Below are 23903 nucleotides of genomic sequence, written 5' to 3'. Positions count from 1 at the left end.
AAAAAAAAATGTCAGAAAAAAATCAAAAATAAAGTCATTGAAATTTCTAATGTTTTGGGACTTAAAACACAGTTAGTGATTTGAAGTTTTTTACATCAGTATATTTCAGCTTCGGCAATAAAGTTACACAACCAAATAATGTTAGCAGTTTTTAAATATAAACACTAAAACAGTAGTTTTAACTTTAGCAGTGGTGTCCTATAATTACCTTTTGAAAGACTTCTTACTTTGAAATAAAGTAGTCAAGACTCCAAAAAAAACTTTTAACATGTACGTACTTAAAGGAAGAATATGAATAAGGTAACATAGATTTCAAATGTGTTGCAATAATTTTAGGGCTGGAGGAAGAAGTTTGAGACCAGCTATAGGCTATATATATATATATATATATATATATATATATATATATATATATATATATATATATATATACACAGTTTTCTGTACACGTACTTGTTTCTTTTACTAAGCTGGTATCCACAGGTGCTGGAAGAGCTGCGTCAGCTGATGACGTCTTGCTTCTGTCTCGTTCCCGGTCTCGGTCCCTCTCTTTCCCTGTGGTTGAGATCTCCCCACCTCGTCGCTGCCTGTTCTTTTGGGCCTCCATGGCTTTGAGTTTCCGTGCGTGTTTGTGTCCTTTATAATGAGCCTCTGCTTGGTTCTGGGGGAAAATGGTGAAGAATGAAATAGCCATGTTAGAGGAGAGAAGCACAGAGGACTCAATGCATTATTCGTTGGAAAGACAAGAGCCTGTATGCAATAAATGTTGAAATGTATGTGTCTGAATATTCTTTCTCTCACAGGCATCCAGAGGCTGCAGGGAGAGTCTGTTTCCACCTGATAACGGAGCTGGCACACAGGGAGGCCAGAGGTATAATTGCATGTGTAATATGCAACAAGAGAGAGGATTCAATCTCTACAACTACCCCATTAATGTGCACTGTGAGAGTCAGCCTCTGCAAAACCCAGACACACTTGGCAATACATACTAATTTTACACACATTTGAGCTCTCATGAGCACACAAACACAAATCAGACTCAAAACACATTCTGACAGGCAGCACTGCAGCAATAAAAGCATACAGATTTCCTACTGAGTGAATGACAATTTACTTTTCCATTGTCATCACTCCTCAGACCCTGTTCAATCCGAGAACAAAAGCTCTGTTGTCACACAGACCATGGATACATAGGGACAGTAAAGAAATCAATGCACAGATCACTCATTAAAAGCTAAAGCTACCTTTGGGGATCTACTCATATCAGCCACTGGGGGTGAATAGAATGTCATTTTGGAATCCACAACCTACACATACAGTATGGAGTAAATTAAGAACATATAACAAAATGAAAGATAAAATGACTTCTAAGAACATAGGATGTGGAGCATGGGAAGGGTGGAGGACTTTACATAAATTCAGCTTTGCATATTTGGTAGTATGTTGGCAGCATTTTGTTTTTACATTTCAATTATCACAAAAAAAGAAAAGGTAGATTTTTTTTTTTTGATCAAAAACTTCCAGAAATATGATACAAAATGTATAAACTCTGTGATACTTCCCTAATTTAGAGCAAAATGCCAGTTTATCTGATTACCTGAGAAACACCAATACATCAAAGCTCACAGCTAATTAAAACAGATTACTGCTTAAGTAGCATTAGTGCAGAGACACAGTCAGACGAAAATACATAAGCACATCATCTGACTGCTTGTGTTGGTGTGATTAGGTCAGCTAGAATCAGCTTTCTCACCAATAGCCTGTCTTCCTGATCAGGTCTCAGAGGAGACAAAAGAAGGAGGCGTGAAATGAGCTTTGCTTCAATCAAAAGAAACTACAAGGGGATGCTGTTCCATCAAAAGGATCCTAGATTCTCCAGAGTTTAGAAAACTTTAGGATGAAAGGAAACACAGGCGCTGTACACTTACTTTAGACATATATATGCTGAGTGGGTGTAAAGCTAGTTCCACTCGAGAGCTTTAAAGAGGCATTCATTCCTGTCTCTTCAGGAAAATAAGCAGATATAGAAGTTAAACATATCTGTTGGTTGCTCTAGTTTATCGGTTAAACCTATATGTTATGGGAAAGGTTAAAGCCCAATGTCTATTCGATGATATTCTGATTTTAATTGACCATGAAAACCAAAATAATGGTTATTTAGAGAATGCAAGAACATTAGTAACATGTAAAAACATGTCAACCAGGGTGCATCTGGAGTTTAGACATGCAAAACATAGAAGAGCATTAAAAATGTGTATAAGCATTAAATTTAAAGAAAGTGCGTTTGACAAAAGTGGTAAAATACACACAAAGCAATGAACACTGAGTGGACTGCAAAAGAGGTCATTATCCTTAAACTTTTGTTCCCTTGGCTTATTTTTAGTAAAACTGTGGGAAATGACATGCCCTAAATAAATGTAATAGTTCTAAAAAACAAAAAATAAACCCAAGCGTCCTTCCACATTAGACATATTGGATAATTTTGGCACTGTGTGTGCCATTTTAAGTTTATTATGTTTTTTCCCCGATATTATTATTTTTTTTGCTTATATCTAACCATAGATGGCATGTGCTCAGATACAAACACCACAATCAGCTTGAAAGAAATGAGCAGAAACCTTCCTACCTATAGTGCATTTAACATAGGGACTTCCCGACATTCTTATCTGGACATTAAGACTGTACAGTTTCCGTTTTCGTAGCGTAATGACATCCGGAAAGGCTCATGCAGTTTGGATTTAGCTCAGCAGTCCAGAGTTCCTTTTCGACCCACTATAGTGTTCTTACTGTTGAGCCCAGCTAAGAACAGGAGCTACAGTTTGCTCAATTTGGAATCAGATAGAGCAGAGATGAAAACAGCCAGGAATCAAGTAACCAACAGTGTGACGTAGATAGTTTACTACCAGACCAGAGTGGATATATTTACTTTTATACAGATCATGACCGTAAAACAGTAAAGGTTAAACTAAAATTATAGTTTTAGTTTAATATAATAAGCCTTGTTTTTCATATTTTTTTGTCTGCTGGGTTGGTGAGCTTAGCATTTATATTGGAAATACTCCTGTTAAAATTGGAAGTGGAAAATATTTCTATAATTTAGATGCTCTGTGGATATGCCATATGCATAAATTGGTAATTGTTTTACTCTTTAAAAAATTGTTACTGAATTTTTTTTAATTTAAGAATTAAATAGGATTTAATGAAAAATAAAATATATATCACAAAATGGTGCGAATGATGAAAGTGCAATAATCACCCCATATATAATTTACCCCTTTTAAATAGACTAGGCTACTTAAAAAAAAAAAAGCTCAACTAATTGCATTCAGAAGTAATAAAATCACAGATGGGTCCAACTGTGAGTGATTCAATGTCAACTGTCAATTCTTTACTATCAGGAAGTCCACAAACTGTAGTTAAAAGCCTTCAGCTGATCCAAAATGCTGCAGCCAGAGTTCTAATGAAAATTAAAAAGAGAGATCATATCTCGCCTATCCTGGCTTCTCTTCATTGGCTTCCTGTTAAATCAAGAATAGAATTTAAAATCCTCCTTCTCACATATAAAGCCTTAAATGGCCAAGCTCCATCTTATATCAGAGATCTGATTGTTCCTTATGTTCCTAACAGAGCACTTCGCTCTCAATCTGCAGGTTTACTAGTGGTTCCTAGAATTTCTAAAAGTAGAATGGGAGGCAGGTCTTTTAGTTATCAGGCTCCTCTCCTGTGGAACCAACTACCAGTTTTAGTCCGTGAGGCAGACACCCTGTCTACTTTTAAGGCTAGACTTAAAACTTTCCTTTTTGATAACGCTTATAGTTAGAGTGGCTCAGGTTATCCTGAGCTATCTCTATAGTTATGCTGCTATAGGCTTAGACTGCTGGAGGACATAGGGACCCCCATTTCATCATTCTGCTTCATTCTCTCTCTGTTCTCCTAACTGCAGAATCTGTTAGTTCAATCTCTAACCTTCTGCTCTCTCTGCTTTTCCTCAGAGTAGCTTTGCCTCGTCTGTTCCTGTTTGGCTGTGACGTCATCCTGGAAAGAAACATCAGCTGTGCTGCTTCCATCAACACCCTTGTTTATAGATGTTGGAGATCGGCCTGTTTTCCAGAGTGGTCCTGTTTCTCTGACCGTGACTGGATGGATGTGCTCTCTTCGTCCTCTGGCATGGGAGCTGCCTTGGAGCTCGTCTGCCTTGCTGTGTGTTTCCAGGACGGGGCCGCCTTTTACAGCTGCTTTTTGTATCTCTGCTTCTGTCTCCTTGAACCCCAGTCGGCCTCGGCAGATGGCCGCTCACACTGAGCCTGGTTCTGCTGGAGGTTTCTTCCTGTTAAAAGGGAGTTTTTCCTCTCCACTGTCGCTACAAGCATGCTTAGTGTGAGGGATTGTATTTGAGTCGATGCAATCAACTGGTTTTCCTTAGATAGAAAACTTTGTATCAATTTGACTGTATGATCTGGTTGAACTGTAAAGTGCCTTGAGATGACATGTGTTGTGAATTTGGCGCTATATAAATAAACTGAATTGAATTGAATTGAATGTCAGTTAAATTTGAACTATTTAGTGAAAGCCTCACAGGTTTATTTGATTTTTTTAGTTAGATTTTTTTAATTGCTTATTTAATCAGGTTAGTCCCAATGAGATCTTAAACCTATTTGCAAGAGAGAACTGGCTAAGAAAAGTTATCAAACATATAACGGTAAACAAACAACATACCAGAAGGGCCAGAGGTTAATTTGTGGAAGCTTTAACGTAAGCCTATGTTATAAAATAACATCTCAAGGGGTGACACAAGGTGGTGGCAGCATCATGCTGGTGGGAAACTTCTCTAATGGAGGGACCAAAAAAACTGGTGAAAAAGATGGAAACCTAGATTCTATAAGCAACAGCAATAGGCTTAAGACTTCAAAAACATACACTAAATATACAGAAAGAGCTACAGTTGAATTGTTTAAATAAAAGCTCATCTATCTGTTGGAAAGGCCCAATTAAAGAGCTGCAGAAGAGGATAAGGGCTTCTAAGAAAAAAAGATCTTACTTTTTTTTGTTTTTCAAAACTTTAATTCAATCTAAGAAGTCTGAGAAAAAAAGGCTGAATTTTTCTTTATCGTCTTCCATAAAAATCAGACCTAATTTGAACTAGAAATATGTGTAAATTAAAAAAATCAATCAAATCAACACTTACAAATGCTTTTATGCTTTCCCTAGTAAATCCTTAAAAAACAAACCTGGCAAATTTGTGGCTGAGAAAGAATAAAATGTAAAAAAAAATCCAAGTGGTATGAATACTTTTGTATTAATTAACTGACATGAGAAACAAATTAATTCATACAAAAATATTCAAATTAATTGTTATGAGAAACCTATTCCTGCAGTCGTTCTATCAATTAGACCAATAATACACTGTTAAATACTTTTAAATGTTTAACTATTTAAATAGTTTCTACACTGAGCAAAAAAATTCACCGTCTTTAAAGAATATTACAACAAATCCAGGCAGATGCGGCTCCAAATAATGTTTCCAATAGAGATGTTATCTAAAAAAATCATAACAAAAGTATTTTCAAACACACTTCCAGTATTTGTTTAAAGTGACATGCTAATCTAACTGTGACAGCACAAGATAACAATGTTTGATTATTTACAGAAGAAAAAACAAGACAGTAGTCCTCAAGTTTAATTTCTTTAATTTTATTCACTTGTATTTTTCAAATTATCCTATTACATCATTAAAACTGGATAACTCTTTTTGAATTGCCGAGTCTTTTCTTGTGTCCAATGGTTATTCTTCAGGAAATAATAAAAAATACCCAAACTAAGTGTAAAAGGATTTTAAAAACATTTTTATTTGTGTGATTGCTAATTCACTTTATAAAATACACAGAAAAAATGCTTTAGAAACTTTAAATGTCATGAGGTGGGGTCAGCTGGTTGGTGCAAACACATTTACAAATTCAATTATTTTTGGGTAAATCAAATGTTGATACAGTATTTTGTTTCTCACCAATGTACCCAGACCCACAAGCTTAAAATATTCAATAAAAGATAAAGAAAAAAGTTATTAATTAAAATAATACAATATAGATTTGTATTTTTTGTGATTGGACAACTCTAAATAGATTAGATTATAGCCTTTAATAGCGGTTTAAAATAATCTGTAAACTTCCACTCAATAAATGTTCCTCTTAGAACACAGTGCCTTAGGGCAAGTTAAAATGAAATCCATACCAAACTCTGGAGAGGTTTCAGGAAGTTTGAAAATGTTAAAACTCCTGAATAGACTAAGGGCCGGATTTATCAAAGGTTTGCGTGTATTAAAACGTGAGCTATTTCACTGCGCACGCTAAAAAATGTACAAACTGATCTATCAACAGCGTGCTAAAAGGATTTGGTCTTTAAAACGTGCTAAATAGCGCCTCTTATCCATTTAGTACTTTTTCTGCAATGAATATTCAATATAGGGCGTTTACACGCAAAAGTGCGTCTTGTGGGAGGAGAACATGTAAATATATTAATTTAGCACTCGCAAAGTGATTTATCAAACCTGAAAGCAATTTTGCTAACGGTATCTGACTCTATATTTAACACGTTTCAAAAGAAGGTGCAAATGGTCTGTATGCGTAATTGCGCACACATGGCAGCGGTTATTGTCGCAAGAAGGAGACATCGAAATGAAGCAATGAGACGCAGAGAACGCATTTTTTCACTCCGTGTGAATATTTTTGGAATGAACGAGGAAACGATCATCAAAACATATCGTTTATCCGGCATTGCCATTTTGGAGCTGTTGGGGGAACTCCGAATGGATTTGGAGCCAGCCACAAGGAGGACCCACGCATGCAGATATCACAAAACTCCTCGCAACATTGCCCTTTTTTGCATCTGGGATCTCCCAATCTCGTTTTTCAGAAGTGCTGTCCGACGTTCTAAATGCCATGTCGCCCTGACGCCCTATCGGAGAACCCCAACACCCTGCGCCTGTGGAGCAACATGCCAATGCAGTCATCTTATCCACAGTCACTTCTTGTGAGCCATTTGGTATGTGCATTGTTCTACAGGCCGATACAAAACACCTGTTTTTTTTTTTTTGTTTGTGTGTTTTTTTCTTACTGCGGTGAAGTAGAAATTCAGCCACATACCACCTTAGGGAATAAAGGTTGCCAAAGTTTATATATATATATATATATATATATATATATATATATATATATATATATATATATATATATATATATATATATATATATATATATATTTCTTTTTTTGGAGGGGGTGGTGTCACTGTAAGATTAAAATTTCTTAATGCACTAGTTTGCACAAACTACTTTGCCGCAAACCACAAAACGCGCAAAACCATCATTTAAATAGGGCGTCTCCAACAGTTTTGCGCCTGCCACCAGTTACGCAATCGCTCTTGTTAAATCACCCGCAAACCATGGTTCAGCCCCTCGCGCAAAATTCCACTTTGCGAGCGCAAATTACTGCACGCAAAATTGGATCTTGATAAATCCGGCCCTTTGTAACAATAAAGAGAAAACGTCTGCATCTCCTCTCCCTTCTCAGCTCCCTGCCTCCTCAGACCTTTTTGAAGTCTGAAGTCCAAATGTAGCTACGTGCCTGTGTACCAGATTTAGCTGCACTTGGACTGAAGTCACCTCTCTGAACTATTTGTTTTATTTTCCTTTTTAAAAGTTCATGAAATGTCATGAAGTATGTGTGCTGTAGAAAAGAAGGAATGGTAGCTGAGAAAGCTGCCTCCTGCTGTGGCTGCTGATTGTTTCTGCGTTGTACTGATAAATGGAGTCTGTCACTGCCGTCTTTTCCCTCTCACCTAATCAACTGTACCATGCTTAACAATTAAAATGAAATAAAAACTGAACAATCCTTTAAACAGAAGAACAAAGACAACAACACCACAATTATATTCTTTATCAAGGCTCTGATAAATCACATTGTAGTTATCAATACACATAATTATTTTAATAAGATTCACAAAAAGAAGATAATTCTTTGTGACTGAAATGCAAAGCGCTTACAGGAAAAGAGATAGTATATCATTATGGAAATACTAATCCATTGTTTTTTTTCCATTAAATATAGGATGGAAGCAGCAAAATGAGTTAAATAAACACAACTGAATATTCAGAGTGAGTTTTTAAGATTGTCGGACTGCAGAGAACATGTGATTCATACAATGCCACTGGGAAATTATCTTTAGCAAGGACCTTAGAAAAGCCATTGTTGCATCCCATCAATAGTAGAAGGGTCATAAAGACAATTCAAATCTATTCTAAAATCTATTCCAATCTATTCTAATTCCACCATTTGACAGTGAGAAAGATTATTCACTATAGCAAACAGTGGATACGATTATCAGGATTACTGGATAATTGTTAATGACCCAACTGCAGTGCTGAAGAGGCAGAGAGGATTTCTTGCAAAATTTAATAAAGACGTACAAATACAGAACCGATAATCCTGAACTGATCAACAAAAAACATAAAAAAAAAAAACTAGGAGACATTAGGGAGGAATAAAATCAAGGAATGATCAAACGAAGAGAATCCAGAAAAGAGTAACTGCAGAGGAAGAGTATATATGCCAAAGAGAACAATGAATGGAGTAATCAACTGATTGGGAGCAGGTGTGGACAGAAAGCTCTAGAAGGGACCTAGGGGAAAGGAGACTGGCACAAGGGGGCAACAGAGTGTAAAAAATAAATACAAAAACGCTCAAACACAACCACAAAATGATAACAAAAAGGAAATTAAATCAATGAACTAGAAAACACAGAATGACTTAAATCAATGTGTAACTGAAACCCAAAAAGAAAACTTAAACAGAAACAGAAGGTCCATAAAAGGAAGAATCATGACAAAAATGGTTCCTTTGTCCGGATTGGACGTTCACCCAAACATCAGGTCGAGCAGATTAAAGATTAAGAGTCAGGGACAACTGCAGGGTAAATAGAAAAATAATAAAAAAGCAGTAAAGAACATTTGAAAGGTATGAACGTGAATGCTTTTTCCTCTTTGAAGGAACATGGAAGCCCAACTTGTATTTTTGTAAAAAATTAGGGGAAAAAAAGTCAGTAATAGTTAACAGTGGTATGATGGAAAAAATAAACAATACAACTGTCAATCATAATGGTCAATTGAAGATCTGGTTCCAGCCAAAGTAGCTTAACACCTTAAATCAACCATTAACTCTTCTATTCTCGACACAAATATGCGAACACCTGTCCAACAGCTGAAGACTGACCTAAAGTGGATTATCAGTAGAACACAGACAAACATAGCAACACAAAAGAGAGCTATTGATGAAGAATCAAGAAACTACAATTTTTCATTGAGATAGACTCATAAGCCAGTAAAATAAACCAGTCAATGAGCTGAATGTTTCTTCCTCTCTCTTATTGCCATGTTTCTCCATCTTCTCTATAGAGCCAAAAAAAGCTTCTCTTACCGTTGAGTTGAAACGCAGGTGGCATATGTTGCAGGAGATGATCTGTTTCTTCTTAAGGGGCTGAGGGACCCCAAACGTGTGATTAATCACTGCCTTCTGGACAGGGTCCATCTGAGACAGCCACATAAAACAACAGGATAGATAGCATGTTAGCATTAAACCACAAGGCTGTACATTCACAGAGTCTCAAATACATAAGTAGACGACACAAAATATTTTTCTGTAAATAAAATATTGTTAATACATTGTAAATGATAGTAGACAGAAAACTAAAAGAATGATTTGCATTCATTCCTTACAAAATGAGAGGAAAACAATTTCCTATAATCTGGAGTACAACTCTCTATTTTTTGTCTAATGTAGAAATATATTTATTTAATTATTATCAGCTAAAATTATATATGCGTCAATTAATTTTTTACATCACTTGATGTATTAATTTGTCTTGTTTTTAAATTGTGGGAAGGGGCCACATTTAGTTTAAAAGCCACAATTAGGCCACTCTAGAGACTTCTTTGCAGCTGAAAACGTGTCATAATGAGTCTAAATTACTGCACTATGCATCTATGAGATTATTTCTCCTTTTCTTGAAATAAAATTGTCCTCCAATCTGTGTTTTTGCTGCATATAATAACCAGGCCTAGTGGTTCTTCCTATGCTCTTGACCTTCTCCCTTTTCCCCATTACTACAGAACACACTGTACAAATTACTAGCATGGCCTGATACAAGGACTGGACGATGAAACCCCCAGAAATAAATGATTCATTTTTATAAGTGATTAAAAACTTTCAAAAATGACAGCAGTTTCCATCTTTTGAACAACAGCTTGGCCTTCCTACTTTTATTACCTTGGATAGAAGAAATAATATCAGATAGGTGCTGAATTGTACAGCAGAGCTTAGGTGGGCAGCAAAGGTCAAACCACCGTACAACTCAATTAATTGGATTTATCAGCATCATCTGTACTGAGGGACAAACACGGAGATAGTTCTGTGACGGAGCTGAGGCAAAGGATTTCTCTCCAACGTCTTTATCCCAGACATAGGAAATGGGCCGTACCTGTTTGAGATGCTGGCTCTAGAGATGCTAACAGTGCGGTCAGGACTCTCTCAGCTTCCGAATGGGGACAGAACAGGGACAGATTCTGAGCAATGAGTTGGCTTTAGTGTTTTAGATAACCAGTTATATGCAGTAAAGGGTTAAAACTGGGGTCTGTATCTAGACTCGGTCCAAACGAAGGCATGTATGAACTTTAGTTTTGCACCCAGAGCTGCAAGGGTCAGTTTATCCAGGCTAATTCACCTTATTGTGGAAGCATCTCATAAAAACTGAGGTGTAGTAATACCGTCAAGACCTGAGAAGGGAGCCAAACAGTTTCAGACACAAAAGTAGGATCATAATAAATATGTAGCAAATTGTCAAAATAATGAGAAGCACTACAAGACAAGCATTTATACAGTTTACTGGCACAAAAGAGGTTGCATTTTGGGTGAGAAGCCCTTTAAATGCTACTTTGAACAGATAAAAACATTCCTCTGCTGCTTGTGTCTTCCCAATGTGCAGTAATGTTGAGCTATGGTCTTGGTCACACCTCCACACTGATGAGTGACTGAAATCGCATGCTAAATTCATTGCTGCATATATCTTGGTTATTAGTGACAAAACAGCTACTTTCACGGACAATGTTTGTTTTATGACATCTAAGGTGTTTGTAAAGAGGACCAAAATGTATGTGAGCAAAACCTGCTGCTCATTTTTGTTTTTCCATAAATGCTTAGATCAATTTTTAAGTATTTATTTTAACTTTAGGCATGCTTTTAAATTTAAAAATATCATACATTACTTTTCCACTAGTGCTCAGAGACCTATTAATGTTCTCACCTGTTTTAGACTGATCTAGGAAGTGTAAACTTTTTATTAATGGAGTGTCTACCTTGGCCAGAGATGGGCCACATTCTTCACCACCAGAGTTTGATTAACTAATCTGAATATTCTTAGAAATGTAAAACCTTTACCCTAGTCTAAATTTTAATGAGTTAATATTTTTTAAAATAAAGTATGATTGAGGTTTACCTGACAGGTTCAAATCCTTTTAAAAATTGCTTTTACTTTGCTAAATCCTAACACAGAAGATAGCTCCTGGAATTTACTGAGCATCAGCCATAATATGTTAGGATCAAAAGATCTATCTCCCTTGGGGTTACCCTGCATGCAGGCAAAGTGCATGAAAAGAAAAATATCCTCACATCACATATCATCATCATAAAAAAAAAACAACAGGGATAAAACAAAGGAGAAGAATCATGCCAAGATGTTCCCTTGGTGACAGCTGAGCAGGTTTAAGGCATAAATCTGAAACAAATAACTTTACTTTGTTAATCAGCGTGCCGCCTCTGTTTGATGTGAACAGAATACCTCAGTACCTCTGCATGAATGTGTATTATTGAGCTTTTCCTCACCTTGAAAGCATTTTTAACCCATACACCAAAGTTAACATGATTACAGATCTTCATTAGTTGTTTTATTATTCACTGTTATGTCACTCTTCTCACACCTTCTGTATTAATACACGCATTTTAAAATTTAAAAGCTATCAAAAAAAATGCCAAGAAAATGGTAGCAGTATGAAAACTGAAATATAATGTTTTAAAAGCTCCACATTCTGCTTTTAGTGCATGTATAATTTAGTGATCTAAAGACTCCAAACCTTTATCACAAAGTAATACATTTTCCGAGTTTGAAATCATTTTATACCTAATAGCATATAGACTATAAAAGCACATGTTCAGGCAAATAATTGGAGGCGCTTATTATTATTGACAACTTTAGTTGGCTACCTGAGTCTTGGGATTTAACCTGAATAAACCCTCAGTTCAGTCATAATAAACCATCTTACTTCAAATAAGAAATCTCTTCTCACAACAACCTGTGTTGGTGACCTTCCGGAATCTTACTATTTCATTTTGTTTGAATTAAAGCTGTAGCTGTGAGATTTTTTTTTCATGAGTCATAATAAGGGGTCGTGAAGGTTAACCCTTTTTTCTAATGTGAGGTTCAATAGTGATTGCTTTGTCAAAATTTACCAGTTTTTTTTTTTTAAATCAAAAGTAAGGTGTTTAAAATACTATTGTTAAAAACGTCCTTAGCAGACAGTTTTTTTTTTTTTTAATTGAGGGGTGGAGCAGACATCTGTAAAATTCCCCCCATGTAATGGGGAAAAACTCTTGGTATTTGGTAAACCAAGTTTTTGCTTTATCTAATTGGTTATGTGGGTCAATTTCACTTGAGAAGGTTATTGACAGGAATGAGACTGGACCTCAGAATAACACTTATATCCATCCATTTTCTGACAATCTTAATTTCAAGTGGGGTAAAAAGGGGTACTGGTGCCCATCTCCAGCTGTCTACGGGCAAGAGGCAGGGACACCCTGGACAGGTCACCAGTCCATCACAGGGTAACACAGAGACAAACAGAACAAACAACCATTCATGAACACACTCACACCTAAAGAGAGTTTAGAGAAACAATTAATCTAAAAGTAATGTTTTTGGACTGTGGGAGGAAGCCGGAGTACCCGGAGAGAGCCCATGCATGCTCAGGGAGAACATGCAAACTCCGTATAGAATGACCCCGGGCCGGAATAGAAGCCAGAACCTTCTTGCTGCAAGACAGCAGTGCTAACCACTACGCCTTGAGCAGCCACACTTGTATCCAACTGACGAAAAGATGCCCAATCAAATAACCAGGACCTGACCAGGCTTAGTTTTAGGGTTTAGGTTTATACAGTTTAAAGTTTGCAGAAGGCACCGTTCTGTTCCTAATTCCTTTTAAAATTTGCTAAACTAGTACACCTTTAGGGGTGATCTCTAACCAAAGGCTTCAAAGATGTGGCCTAGTGGTTAGGGCATAGAGCCTGGAATCCTGAGGTTCTGTGTTCAAGCGCCACTCCCTCGGACTGCCACTATGGGTCCCTGAGCAAGTCTCTTAACCCCACACTGCTCCCTGGGCAATGCACAATGGCAGCCTCCTATATTTAAACAAATACAAAAATTAATCTCCCCCTCTTCTTTTGAATGCTTCTCGATAAATTTATCTAGAGGTTGTGAGGACAAATATCTACATTTCTTTTAGCTGGTGAGGCTTGGTGAATCATTTATGCATGTTTGTCAACAAAAAGAAAAAGTGGGTTTTTCATAAAATAATCCACTTTCTTGAACTCAAAAGATGACAAAAGATGTCTGTTTGCTTCATTATCACCACTGCTGCTGTAAGGTAAGACTAATATAGATTACACTGCTTGTGAAAATGCAGCACAAACTCCCTGGTGGCCTATTATCAACAGCAAAGAAAGCTGAGGCTTCATTATAGGATCTACAGTCCACAATGACAGCTGATTCCATCACGGCACTCTTCAGAGGGGGATGAAATATCACAATCATGCTGGATCTTATCCTCAGCTGGCACAGGGCCTGACCTTGTCTATTCCTTGGCCCACATCTGAGGAAAGCTGAGGAGAGGTCTGTTCTCACTTTTTGCTGGACCAACACACCCTCTGGACCCAACCTGGTGACATTGCTGTCAGCCTCAGCTGCCCACAGATTACGGAGTGTTGGTGTATTGATAGCATTGACTTGGACGGTGTCTCTGATCACTAGAAAGCTGCATCGTGTAAAGAACTTGGTATTTCTTGAAAAATGGCTTCAGGTTACCACAGATTCCTTAAGGCCAGGTGTGAGAGGCACTATCCTGGAAACATGCCGCCATGCTTGTGGTGTGTGTCTCCCTCAGGGCTGATTATTTAGCTGCTTTATTTTGGTCTCTGTTATATGACTCATAGCTACCCCTGGGAGTAAACTGACTTTTTCTCCTAGCCAGCAACAGCGCAACCACTGAAATGTAGCACTCCCAGTCCTGCTGCCCTCTGCCCAGCTCGCTAGGGCACACTGCACTCAGTTATTTGTTTTAGGAACTGAAGAATGTGTCCATTGTCTGTCTGCAGCCATCCTGAACCGACTGCTATAAATGCCTCTTTTGTCCCAGTCCTTCACTCTCCCAAGCTATTCAAGACAGGACTTCTGCTGAGCCAGGCAGCTTAGTCCATGCAGGGGCTTCAGGGAAGGTTGAGAGAGGGAAGTAGACAGAGATGTAAAGGGACTGTATATGAAGGGACACTATAGTAACTGGAGACTAGTTGAGTTTGAAGACAGGTGCATTTATCTTCCTGTCTGGAAAGGCATGGTGCAACAAAAGCCTTATCAGGACTAAGAGAACACCGGACTCCTAGCTGAATGATTGCTGTGGTTAATGCCACAACGGTACTACCAGATCAGGCATAATTTCGCCTAATTCTATGCTCTGAATCTAAAGCAACAGGGATGAAATTATTTTGTTACACTATCAAAATGTGTGCATGTCTTCTGAGATAGCTCTGACATTTAACATGTATTATTGAAATTCCTTAATGATCCAGATCATGAGCAAGCTTTAGCAATAGGAGTAATTAAAAAACACGAGGAAAAATTTGCTGCTTGGCAGAAGTCTGCACTCTCAGAGTGCTTTTCCACTTTAAAATGTAGTCAACAGTGTGGCTGCTTTGCTGTGATGGGAGCCCTAAATGACCAGGAAGCTTGTCGTATGCCTGCTCTATTGAATTGTTCTTTGGAGGATTGTATGTAGTCAGCTTTTTGCATGAAGGTCGTTCACTGAATACTTTCATATTTTTTGTGAACGGTGAACTAAAGGGATCAAATTTGAAGCAATGAACGCGAACGAGACATTTACTCTGAGAATAATGAGCAAGACACACAGCAGTTATTACGGCAAACAGGATGACACACCAGCATGTTCACTGTTAGTACTAGTGGTATTTCTGGTAGAGTTTTATGAACTAACAAAGGAAGACTTGGACAGAATACAAAAAACTAAAAAACTAAAATTTTTGTGAAAACTGTGCCCATAGAGACTTAACAAACAAGTCCGTATGTTAGCCAGGTCAACTCTAAAAATTAAAGCAACACATTGAGTTAAAGCATCTGAGCTATATTGGGAAATATCTGCTACTGAATGAGGAACAGAAGAAATCAGTTTTGATCCAGAACTTAACCTGAATGTATGTTTCTAAAGTTCTGTGTAATTTGGCTGAGTAGAGGCCTCACTGCACATCCAGTATACCTTGACTGCATTGAGTATTTTATATTTCTTTCTTTATATTATGATCACACATTTAAAGGGTAAAATGTGAGGTTATATTATGTAGGGTTGAATAATGATGATAATTAGGGATGCACGATATAATCGGCCCCCTATCGGTATCGGCCTGAAAACTGAATATCGTACATCGGCCACCCCACCGATATTTAACCCGATATTTGATCAGCTTCTAAAGTTCTACAGTCTAAAAAAAAAAAAATACTACTTCTTCTTCTTCCTCAAAAACTTATTTTTTACAGACTTAAAAACTTCTAAAGACGAGGGAAAAAATATCGATACATTAAAATATCACAATATCTTCATATGCTGATATATTGCCATTTAAAAACATCATATCAATCTCTTTTACTAATGAAATATTGCTATATGTCATTGTTATGCTACGAAATCCCCCGAAAATTCACGAAATTTTGCCATATTTTAATGTGTTGATATATTGACGCGGTATCGATCTATTTTACTAACAAAATCTCACAAGAATTTGCAAAATATCACGAGTTTGTAACAGAACGATGAAATTTCACGAGATTTTGAAAGTAAAATAGCTCGATACCGCGTTTTTAAAAATCTATTTGATATCAGCATATGAAAATATATTTGAGTATATTATTTTTCAAAGTGTCAGATATGGATAACAAAACTGCTATTTTCAATGACTACTTATTTTTGTCCAGCTTTAACATCAGTATCGATATCGGTTATCGGCTACATGAGTTTTAAAATATCGGCATATCGGATATCGGCCAAAATCCCAATATCGTGCATCCCTAATTATAATTGAACTTTATTGATCTAACATTGGAGAAATTTACCTCAGCATTTAACCCATCCCCTTTGGGAGCAGTGGACCGCCATTGTGAGGCACCCCGGGAGGCAAACGGGGGTTAAGGGTCTTGCTCAGGAACCAAGAGTGGAGGTAGTTGGATTCAAACCAGATACTTGCAACCTTCTCAGAGCACAGATGCACCGCTCTAACGACTAGACCAACACTCCCGAACAATCGTTCTGGATTGTGGCTTAATTAACCAAATTAATTTGAACTGGTTCATTTATAGGTTTGTGGACTTAGTACTTTTTTTGTAAATTATGAGTGCAAGCTAGTTTATTTTCATCTGTGTGAACTGAACTTTGAGCTCGTTCTTTTTAACTATGAACTGGCACAACATTGTATGTAGTGTTCCAGTAACATCTGAAACCGTTTGAATGCTCTAGATTTCTTTCTGGGTTATTAGAGTAAAATGGGGTTAAATATAGATATTTGCCACACCTTTCAAATAGTCATTGAGGAAAATTGAAAGAGGTATATATTCTTCCACAATTATGCAGCACTATTTATCAATTACCTAAAAAAACAAATAAACTTGTGGCTATAAGGGGAGGTATGAAAACATTCAAGAGGTGTAAAGCGTGTTCCTATAAAATGTACGGTCTCCATAACAGTTATTATTCATCTTCCAAATTGTATTTTTCTCCTAAAATAGCTGTTGCCAAAACAATTACTGTTATTTGTCTAACAGAAAGAGCAAATGCAAATGCTTAAAGCAGCAAAGTGTGACTGACACAAATTATTTTTCAAAAGAACCACTGGGCACATGCAATGGACTGGAAATAGAACCAGCAATTTTCCCGAAAGAGGAAGACAGACAAAACACTGACAGGAGACTTAAGCCCACAGCTTGCACTGCTAATATAAATACGTGAGGGTGTTAGAGGAATGAGTTACCCTGCTGGCTTTGCCACTCACATAGATGTTGTTCTACAAGGTAGTACAGTGGGCGGCTGAGCAAATGAATACACTGAACTTTTCCCATAGCAGGTTGGTGACCCTCTACATATACGTCATACAGCAAACGTCTGTCTCACCCACGCCCACCCACATGTCCTCTGCTGTAAGAAACAGCCATATGTCTATAGTCACTGTTTTATTTCCCTGTATCCAAAAGACACACAGGAGTGTAAAAGCTGTAGCTTATCCTCCATTTATAGACCACAGAGCTTAAGTTTTTTTTTTTTTTCTCAAGTGCAGTAAAGCAGTGAACCCAATACACAATGAGTGTCTTAAACAAGGATCAAAAGAAACTTGAAGTGCCTGCACACATGCACACACAAAATGACAATGGGCATAAAGCTGGGAGAGAAAGGATCAAAGACACAAGCTTTTAATTCCAGTCACAGAGGCAAAGTAAGCATCACACAGAGGTGCATGGAAACCAAATGGTTTGCTGATGATGTTTGGACCGATGTAATAAGAATCCCATCTACGGATGCTGATGCTGTCATGATGGTAGCAACGTAAAGAAATAAAACAAGAGGTGAATGAAGATTATAACCTAAACTGAAGGCCAGTGTTGATTTTATATTAAAGACTGCAATACGATGGAGGAATCTGTGTTCTATGTTGAGTAAGTCAATATTTGGATAATCATTGTCTATGCAATATAATTACCCAACTGTTCATATTCTAAATATATATATATATATATATATATATATATATATATATATATATATATATATATATATATATGGTTTTTCAGCATTTTTGAGGATTTATGATTTTGGATTTTTGCTTCTGTTGAACTTTTCTTATTAAACCTTTAAGTAACCACCTTAAACTTTTGTGTCTGCATTTGGGTCCTGTCAAACCACCCTCACTATTGCAGTGCAAAAATCCAAAATCATAGGTCCTAAAAAAATCCTCAAATGCTGAAAACCAAGAACACTCACAAGAAGATTAGGACAAAGTAATGAAGACAAACCAGCAAAGAGTGACTGAACAGGAGGAGATTATATGGGAGAGAGAAACAAAGACCAGACTAATTAGCAGATAGGGAGCAGGTGTGAACAAAGGCAAGAAGGGAGCTAGGGAAAAGGAGACTGACACAGGAAGGCAAACAGGAAATATCTAAGAACTCAAATGCAATCAAAGACACCTAGAACACAAGAATTGAAATCAGACCAATGAAAACTCAAAATAAAACTTGGACAAAACCAAAACCATGACACTTCTTGCTGCAAGGCAGCAGTGCTACTCAATGCCCACTGAGCAGCCTCCAATTAAAAACCAAAAAAATAAATAAATAAAAAATTGCCATTAATCTATTCTCGCAGTAATGACTTTCCCCTTGATATTTTAGCGCGGATGTATATAGGCTGGGGGCAAGCAAAAATCAGTGTTATGAGGCCTACTGTGACGTGTTTAGCACTGATGAGGAACCATTGGACATCTGTCAATAACGATAACGACGTCGGCATTACTGTACACCCCATCAATGCTAGATGGGAACTTCACTCCTTCACTTTAGGTAGGTTATGTTATGTAATTTAAAATTTTATTTTACCTGATGATTGCTTGGGTGAATGTGGGTAAAGTGGGACGCTTTTTGAAAATGTAGCTTTGTGTGGTATTTGTTTAGCCTATTTCATCTCCAGGGGTGGAGTCTTGGGACTTTTTTAAAAATCTCGGGATCTTCACATCACAAAAGACATTCTAAACACAGATTTTAGTATTATCCTCAAACACTGTTGCCTCAAAGCCGGATTTTTGGAGACACTATATTCTTCAAGTGGGACATCTTTAATCGGAAGCAGGAAACTCTATTTTTTGCAGCAAAAAAATAGTAACAAATGAAAAGAAATATTTATAACTTTGTCAAAATCTTAGGTAGGAAGACAAAATTACATGTGATTTTGCAAACATGAAACAAAAAAACAAAATATTTTGATATTTTAGATTCTAGAGGTAGCACAGACATACCATGAATGCCTTTGGCAGAATTCAAATGAGTGATTTTCATCTAGACTACTGTAAATGATTTTCAAGATTACAGTGAGATTAATCTAGATTTAAAAAAAATTATCTATGCCCACCACTATATATATATATATATATATATATATATATATATATATATATATATATATATATATATATATATATATATATATATATATATATATATATACATATATATATATATATATATATATATATATATATATATATATATATATATATATATATATATATAGTGAAGGGCGTTCACTGAATATGTTTATATTTTTTGTGAACGGTGAACTAAAGGGATAAAATGTGAAGCAATGAATGTGAACGAGACATTTATGACTACACACTAATGTTTTCCTATTAGTTGCTTTATTTCATTCTTACAAGTGTTAAATAGCATGCAACAAGACTATTTTTGATTTTATACAAAAAAGAAAAATCATTTTGAGAAAGTGAGCCAGTCTGTTTTCACGGGATGTCTGCTAACTCTACCGTACAATTCACAAGTTCTTCTCAGGCCCAGCTGAAGAGCTTTAGTCCTGCTAAAATTTTTGAGCACAAAAGAATGTTTGCCTTCTGTTCTAGATTTACTGTTCCATTTGTCATGACATCAAACTTACCGTATTAAAGTTAGGAAAGAGGCTAAGGGGTGAGGATCCATTTAGCCTGAAGGGCAGGAGGTGTTTGAGGTCGAGCTGAGGCTGCAGAGACCGCCCCGGCATTGGGAGAGAAGCAAGGAGCGGGTTGCCCTGGGCAGATGTACCTGGTAAAGACAAAAGGATAAATAGTTAAGGTTGAGGAAACAAATTCTACCAATTAGACTAGAACTACAAATATGGTAAGAAAAGCATTGATGTTCCCGTAAAAAAAAATTTTCTCCATGGTTTCTAAATGCTGCAGATTATGCAACAATCTTTAATACCCGACGGATAGCTAAAGTGAATACAGAAAATAAAAACTAGAAAACTAAATCATGGTTTCCTTTAGAAAGGGATAAACAGCTATCCAAACCATGGGAAAAAGTAATTCTCCCCCTTTAGTGATCAAGACTTTAACAATTAAAAACCATATTCTTCACATTAATTCTCTGATCACTGCCAGAATTGGAGAATCAAGAATTCATTGTGACCCAAACCTGCCTGACAGAAATGAGTCAAAGATTATATTTTACCCAGAACTAAAGAAAAATAATAAAGTCATTGAAATCAGCTGGGTTGAAAAGGCATTGGGACTTAATCACAAACAAATCACTGTCCACAATCAGAGTGAAATGCAACAGTGTTAAACGTTTCTATGAATGAATGGCTAAAACAATTACCCCAAAGATGCACCGAGGATTCATCCAGGAGGTTAACAAAGAAAGACCCCCCAAACAAAAAACAAACAAAAACATCTTACTTATTTTCAGCAGAGTTATGCTCTGCTGCATAGCTAGGTGTATAGGTGCTCCATTAAGCATGTGTACATTGTGAATTAAAAGTTAGTGATAAACATAGACGTCAAAACAAAAAAACTCCTCTTATGGGTTTATAAAAAGTAAAACTACTTAATTTGTTTTTTGTTTTTGTTTTGACATCCAGATACTTTGACTATACTTAAAAATCTGCAAGCACACTGAGCGCAGATAAGGGGACTTCAATTCCAGTCCTGGAGGTGCAGATTCCTAGACCTTTAAGATGTCCATCTGCTTCCACACCTGAATAAAATGATAATACTACAGAGTCTGTAGTAAAGACTTTTCTCCCAACCTGATGTGGCCCCCGGGAGATTATATGGGGGGCACCACAAACAGCAATAAATGAGTTTTAAGCTTCAGGTCCTGAGGAAAGCAAGCTGGTTTAGGTAAATATTTAGGCACGGAGGTCTCCAAACACCACTGTCCAGCATCCTACTAGGCATTATTATGTCTCTGGAAACGAGCTGGATGATCACAGCCAGGATAAAGTAAGAGAGGGACAAATGCGTCATATATAGATAACAGTATCTGTCTCATTTCGGTATGGCTGACTCCTATGATACCTGACCATGCTGTTCATCTGCAGAGGACAGAACATGAGGCGGAAGCTTATGCACAAACTTTGAAGTGCAGCTGTGCTTTGTTAAGGAAAATGCAATACTAGGGAGAATGCACATGGTTTCTGAAATCTGAATTTTATGTGTAGCCAATTTTCATTTTTCTGGCACATACAATTTTTAGTATGGATCCAAGACAATGTTTTATAAATGAGAGCCCTGGAAAAACTTGGGGTAAAATAACAGAACCATGAATTCCGTTCTCTTGGAGAAGATATGCACTAAAGCACATAACAAAGTCCCTATCTGAATTACATTAATTTTGCAAAGACGCATGGGGACAAGCAGTTGTTAGGTTGAGGTAGTTATTCGGTTTTTCAGCATAGTAAAACCCTGGTATGGCTAGATTTTCTCTTACGAAATGCAACCATTGAAAACAGATTCTTTAAATTGATCTGATTTTCTGAAACATTTAAATTGACAAAAGAAAAAATATATTTTTGGGGGACACATACTGCCTCAAAACATTCAGAGGAAACAAATGGCAGAATTAAAAATTCGACTGGCATCCTACGCCACGGGTGCACCTCATACAAGTGTAAGTCAGTGTGTAAAAAGGTATCTCCTTTTTAAATGGTGTGTTTGAAGGGAAAGGAAGTTTTACTGGATGCATGCACGCTTTTAGCCCTCAAGGACAAAAAAATAAAAAACTCCCCCTTCTGTGCATTCCCACACATGCACATAAACACACCATTTAACTACTGATTGATTGGCTGAGGAAAGGTGGCTGCGTGAGAAGAAGACTAGAGATATCGGATTTCAAATGGACCAGGGATGAAGAGATTTCAAATTTTCCGCCTGGCTGCGTTTCAGTAGACTGGTGCGCTCAGCTGTGCGCAGGCACTTATTCCTGCACCAGGATCAATCATTGGTGTCAGCTGCGGGTCACCGTGGCCACCCGGAACCATGCCTGTCATTCAGCTCTTGAAAAACACAAAAACCACCGCTGTGCAGTTTTCTTAATGGCAAAAGCAAAAACAAAGCAATGTCAAAAACCAGCTATGAACAGTCCTAAAGCGAGATTTATACAGGACCAATTTACTAAAAATTAAATAGTGAAAAAAGCTACTATGTTCTAAAGTTAAGCTAAAAGTTGCACTTTAGCCCTTTATTATTTTTTTAAGATCATTTCGTTTGCATTTTTAAATTATTTATTATTTATTTTTAAATTATTAATAATATTTTTGTTATTCATTGGTTTGGTATCACCAAGAATGTTTAATGTTGTAAACTGCAATTCAGAGTTGTGTAGTAACTGTGATGGTTTTGCCCAAGCTTCCAACAAATGGAGATGGTGGTCTACATGCACTGATTATCTGTAATCTAACTAAAAATCTCTTTTTTTGTATAAAAAATAAATTCTTAAGAATTTACATAAAGATTTACTATACATTATGAATAGCTTTAGGAATCAGGCTAGCATTTTTTTTTTAATAAGTAAAATGGTTATGGTTTCCCCCCCGTTTCTCCAAACTGCATTGAAGCACCGTCTGTCCAATGATCTTCATCTGAGCTTCATCACTTTCCTAATCTCCTCACCAGATTTTGAAATCCACTTTTTCTAAAGGGGAATGAAATAATTAACTTTGCCATAAAATGGGGAGGAATTTGAGATCTTACAATGGCTTTCTTTGGGCCGCTGACTTGACCGGAACAGGCATTCGAACCGAGTCATCAGCTCCGGGGCTGGTCCGAATCCGACTGTGATGGTATGCTGATGGAAGCACGGGGCCAAAGGCGTCAGGTCGGGTTCGGTCGCTCCATTTCCAGACCAAATATCCTATATAATCATTCTATGACCCCTTTAAAATGTTTGACATGTGCAGTGCCATCGTTCTAACAAATAAGGTTGTATTCACACCTGAAAAATACTTTGGCCTGATTGTTTTGTTTAGACCAAAAGCAGAATTAATTTATTCTCTTAGGTCTGGTTTATTTTTGAATTGTACTTTTAGTGTAACAAGTTTGATTTTGGTAGTATATTTACAACTATGGTGGCTTGCTTGCAAAGTCCAAAGAGATGTATTCTTTGGGACAGATCGGAGTTCACTGGTCTTTATTTACACCTCCACCAGAGGACCAGACTAAGTGGCAAAACAAACTCTTTTGCTTTTAAAGCAGACCAAATGTGGTTGGTGTAAATACACTTTAAGACTAAATTAATGAAACTTAATGAAAGTTAAGCAACCTTTATACAGCGTAAAATCAAGAGAAACAACCAGAACATTGACTTTTTAGTATCCTACATGAGATATGACTGAGAAATCGGCTTATTTTCTGCTTGTCTAGCTCTGATCAGACGCTCTGAACACTGATCAGATGGTCACAAATTAAAACATATGATATTTCTGATTACTCTGAAGATA

The 23903-nt window shown here is 36.9% G+C and overlaps 1 protein-coding gene across 2 annotated transcripts in view; it reads right to left on the bottom strand.

The window, feature by feature from the left end:
* znf385c (zinc finger protein 385C) overlaps positions 1-23903 on the bottom strand; it is a 142672-nt gene that overhangs the window by 24489 nt on the left and 94280 nt on the right. For both annotated transcript variants that reach the window (XM_038278312.1, XM_038278313.1), the window contains exons 2-4: positions 20085-20227; positions 9466-9576; positions 454-661 (exon numbers count right to left, since the gene is read on the bottom strand). In XM_038278312.1, coding sequence (XP_038134240.1) covers positions 454-661; positions 9466-9576; positions 20085-20227 — 462 coding nt within the window. The remainder of the gene's footprint in view (positions 1-453; positions 662-9465; positions 9577-20084; positions 20228-23903) is intronic.

Source organism: Cyprinodon tularosa, unplaced genomic scaffold (genome assembly GCF_016077235.1).
Source record: "Cyprinodon tularosa strain WSP-4 unplaced genomic scaffold, ASM1607723v1 ctg14, whole genome shotgun sequence".
Taxonomy (NCBI): domain Eukaryota; kingdom Metazoa; phylum Chordata; class Actinopteri; order Cyprinodontiformes; family Cyprinodontidae; genus Cyprinodon; species Cyprinodon tularosa.
Note: the sequence above shows the minus strand (reverse complement) of the source record. Positions and strands in the feature narration are given on the sequence as shown.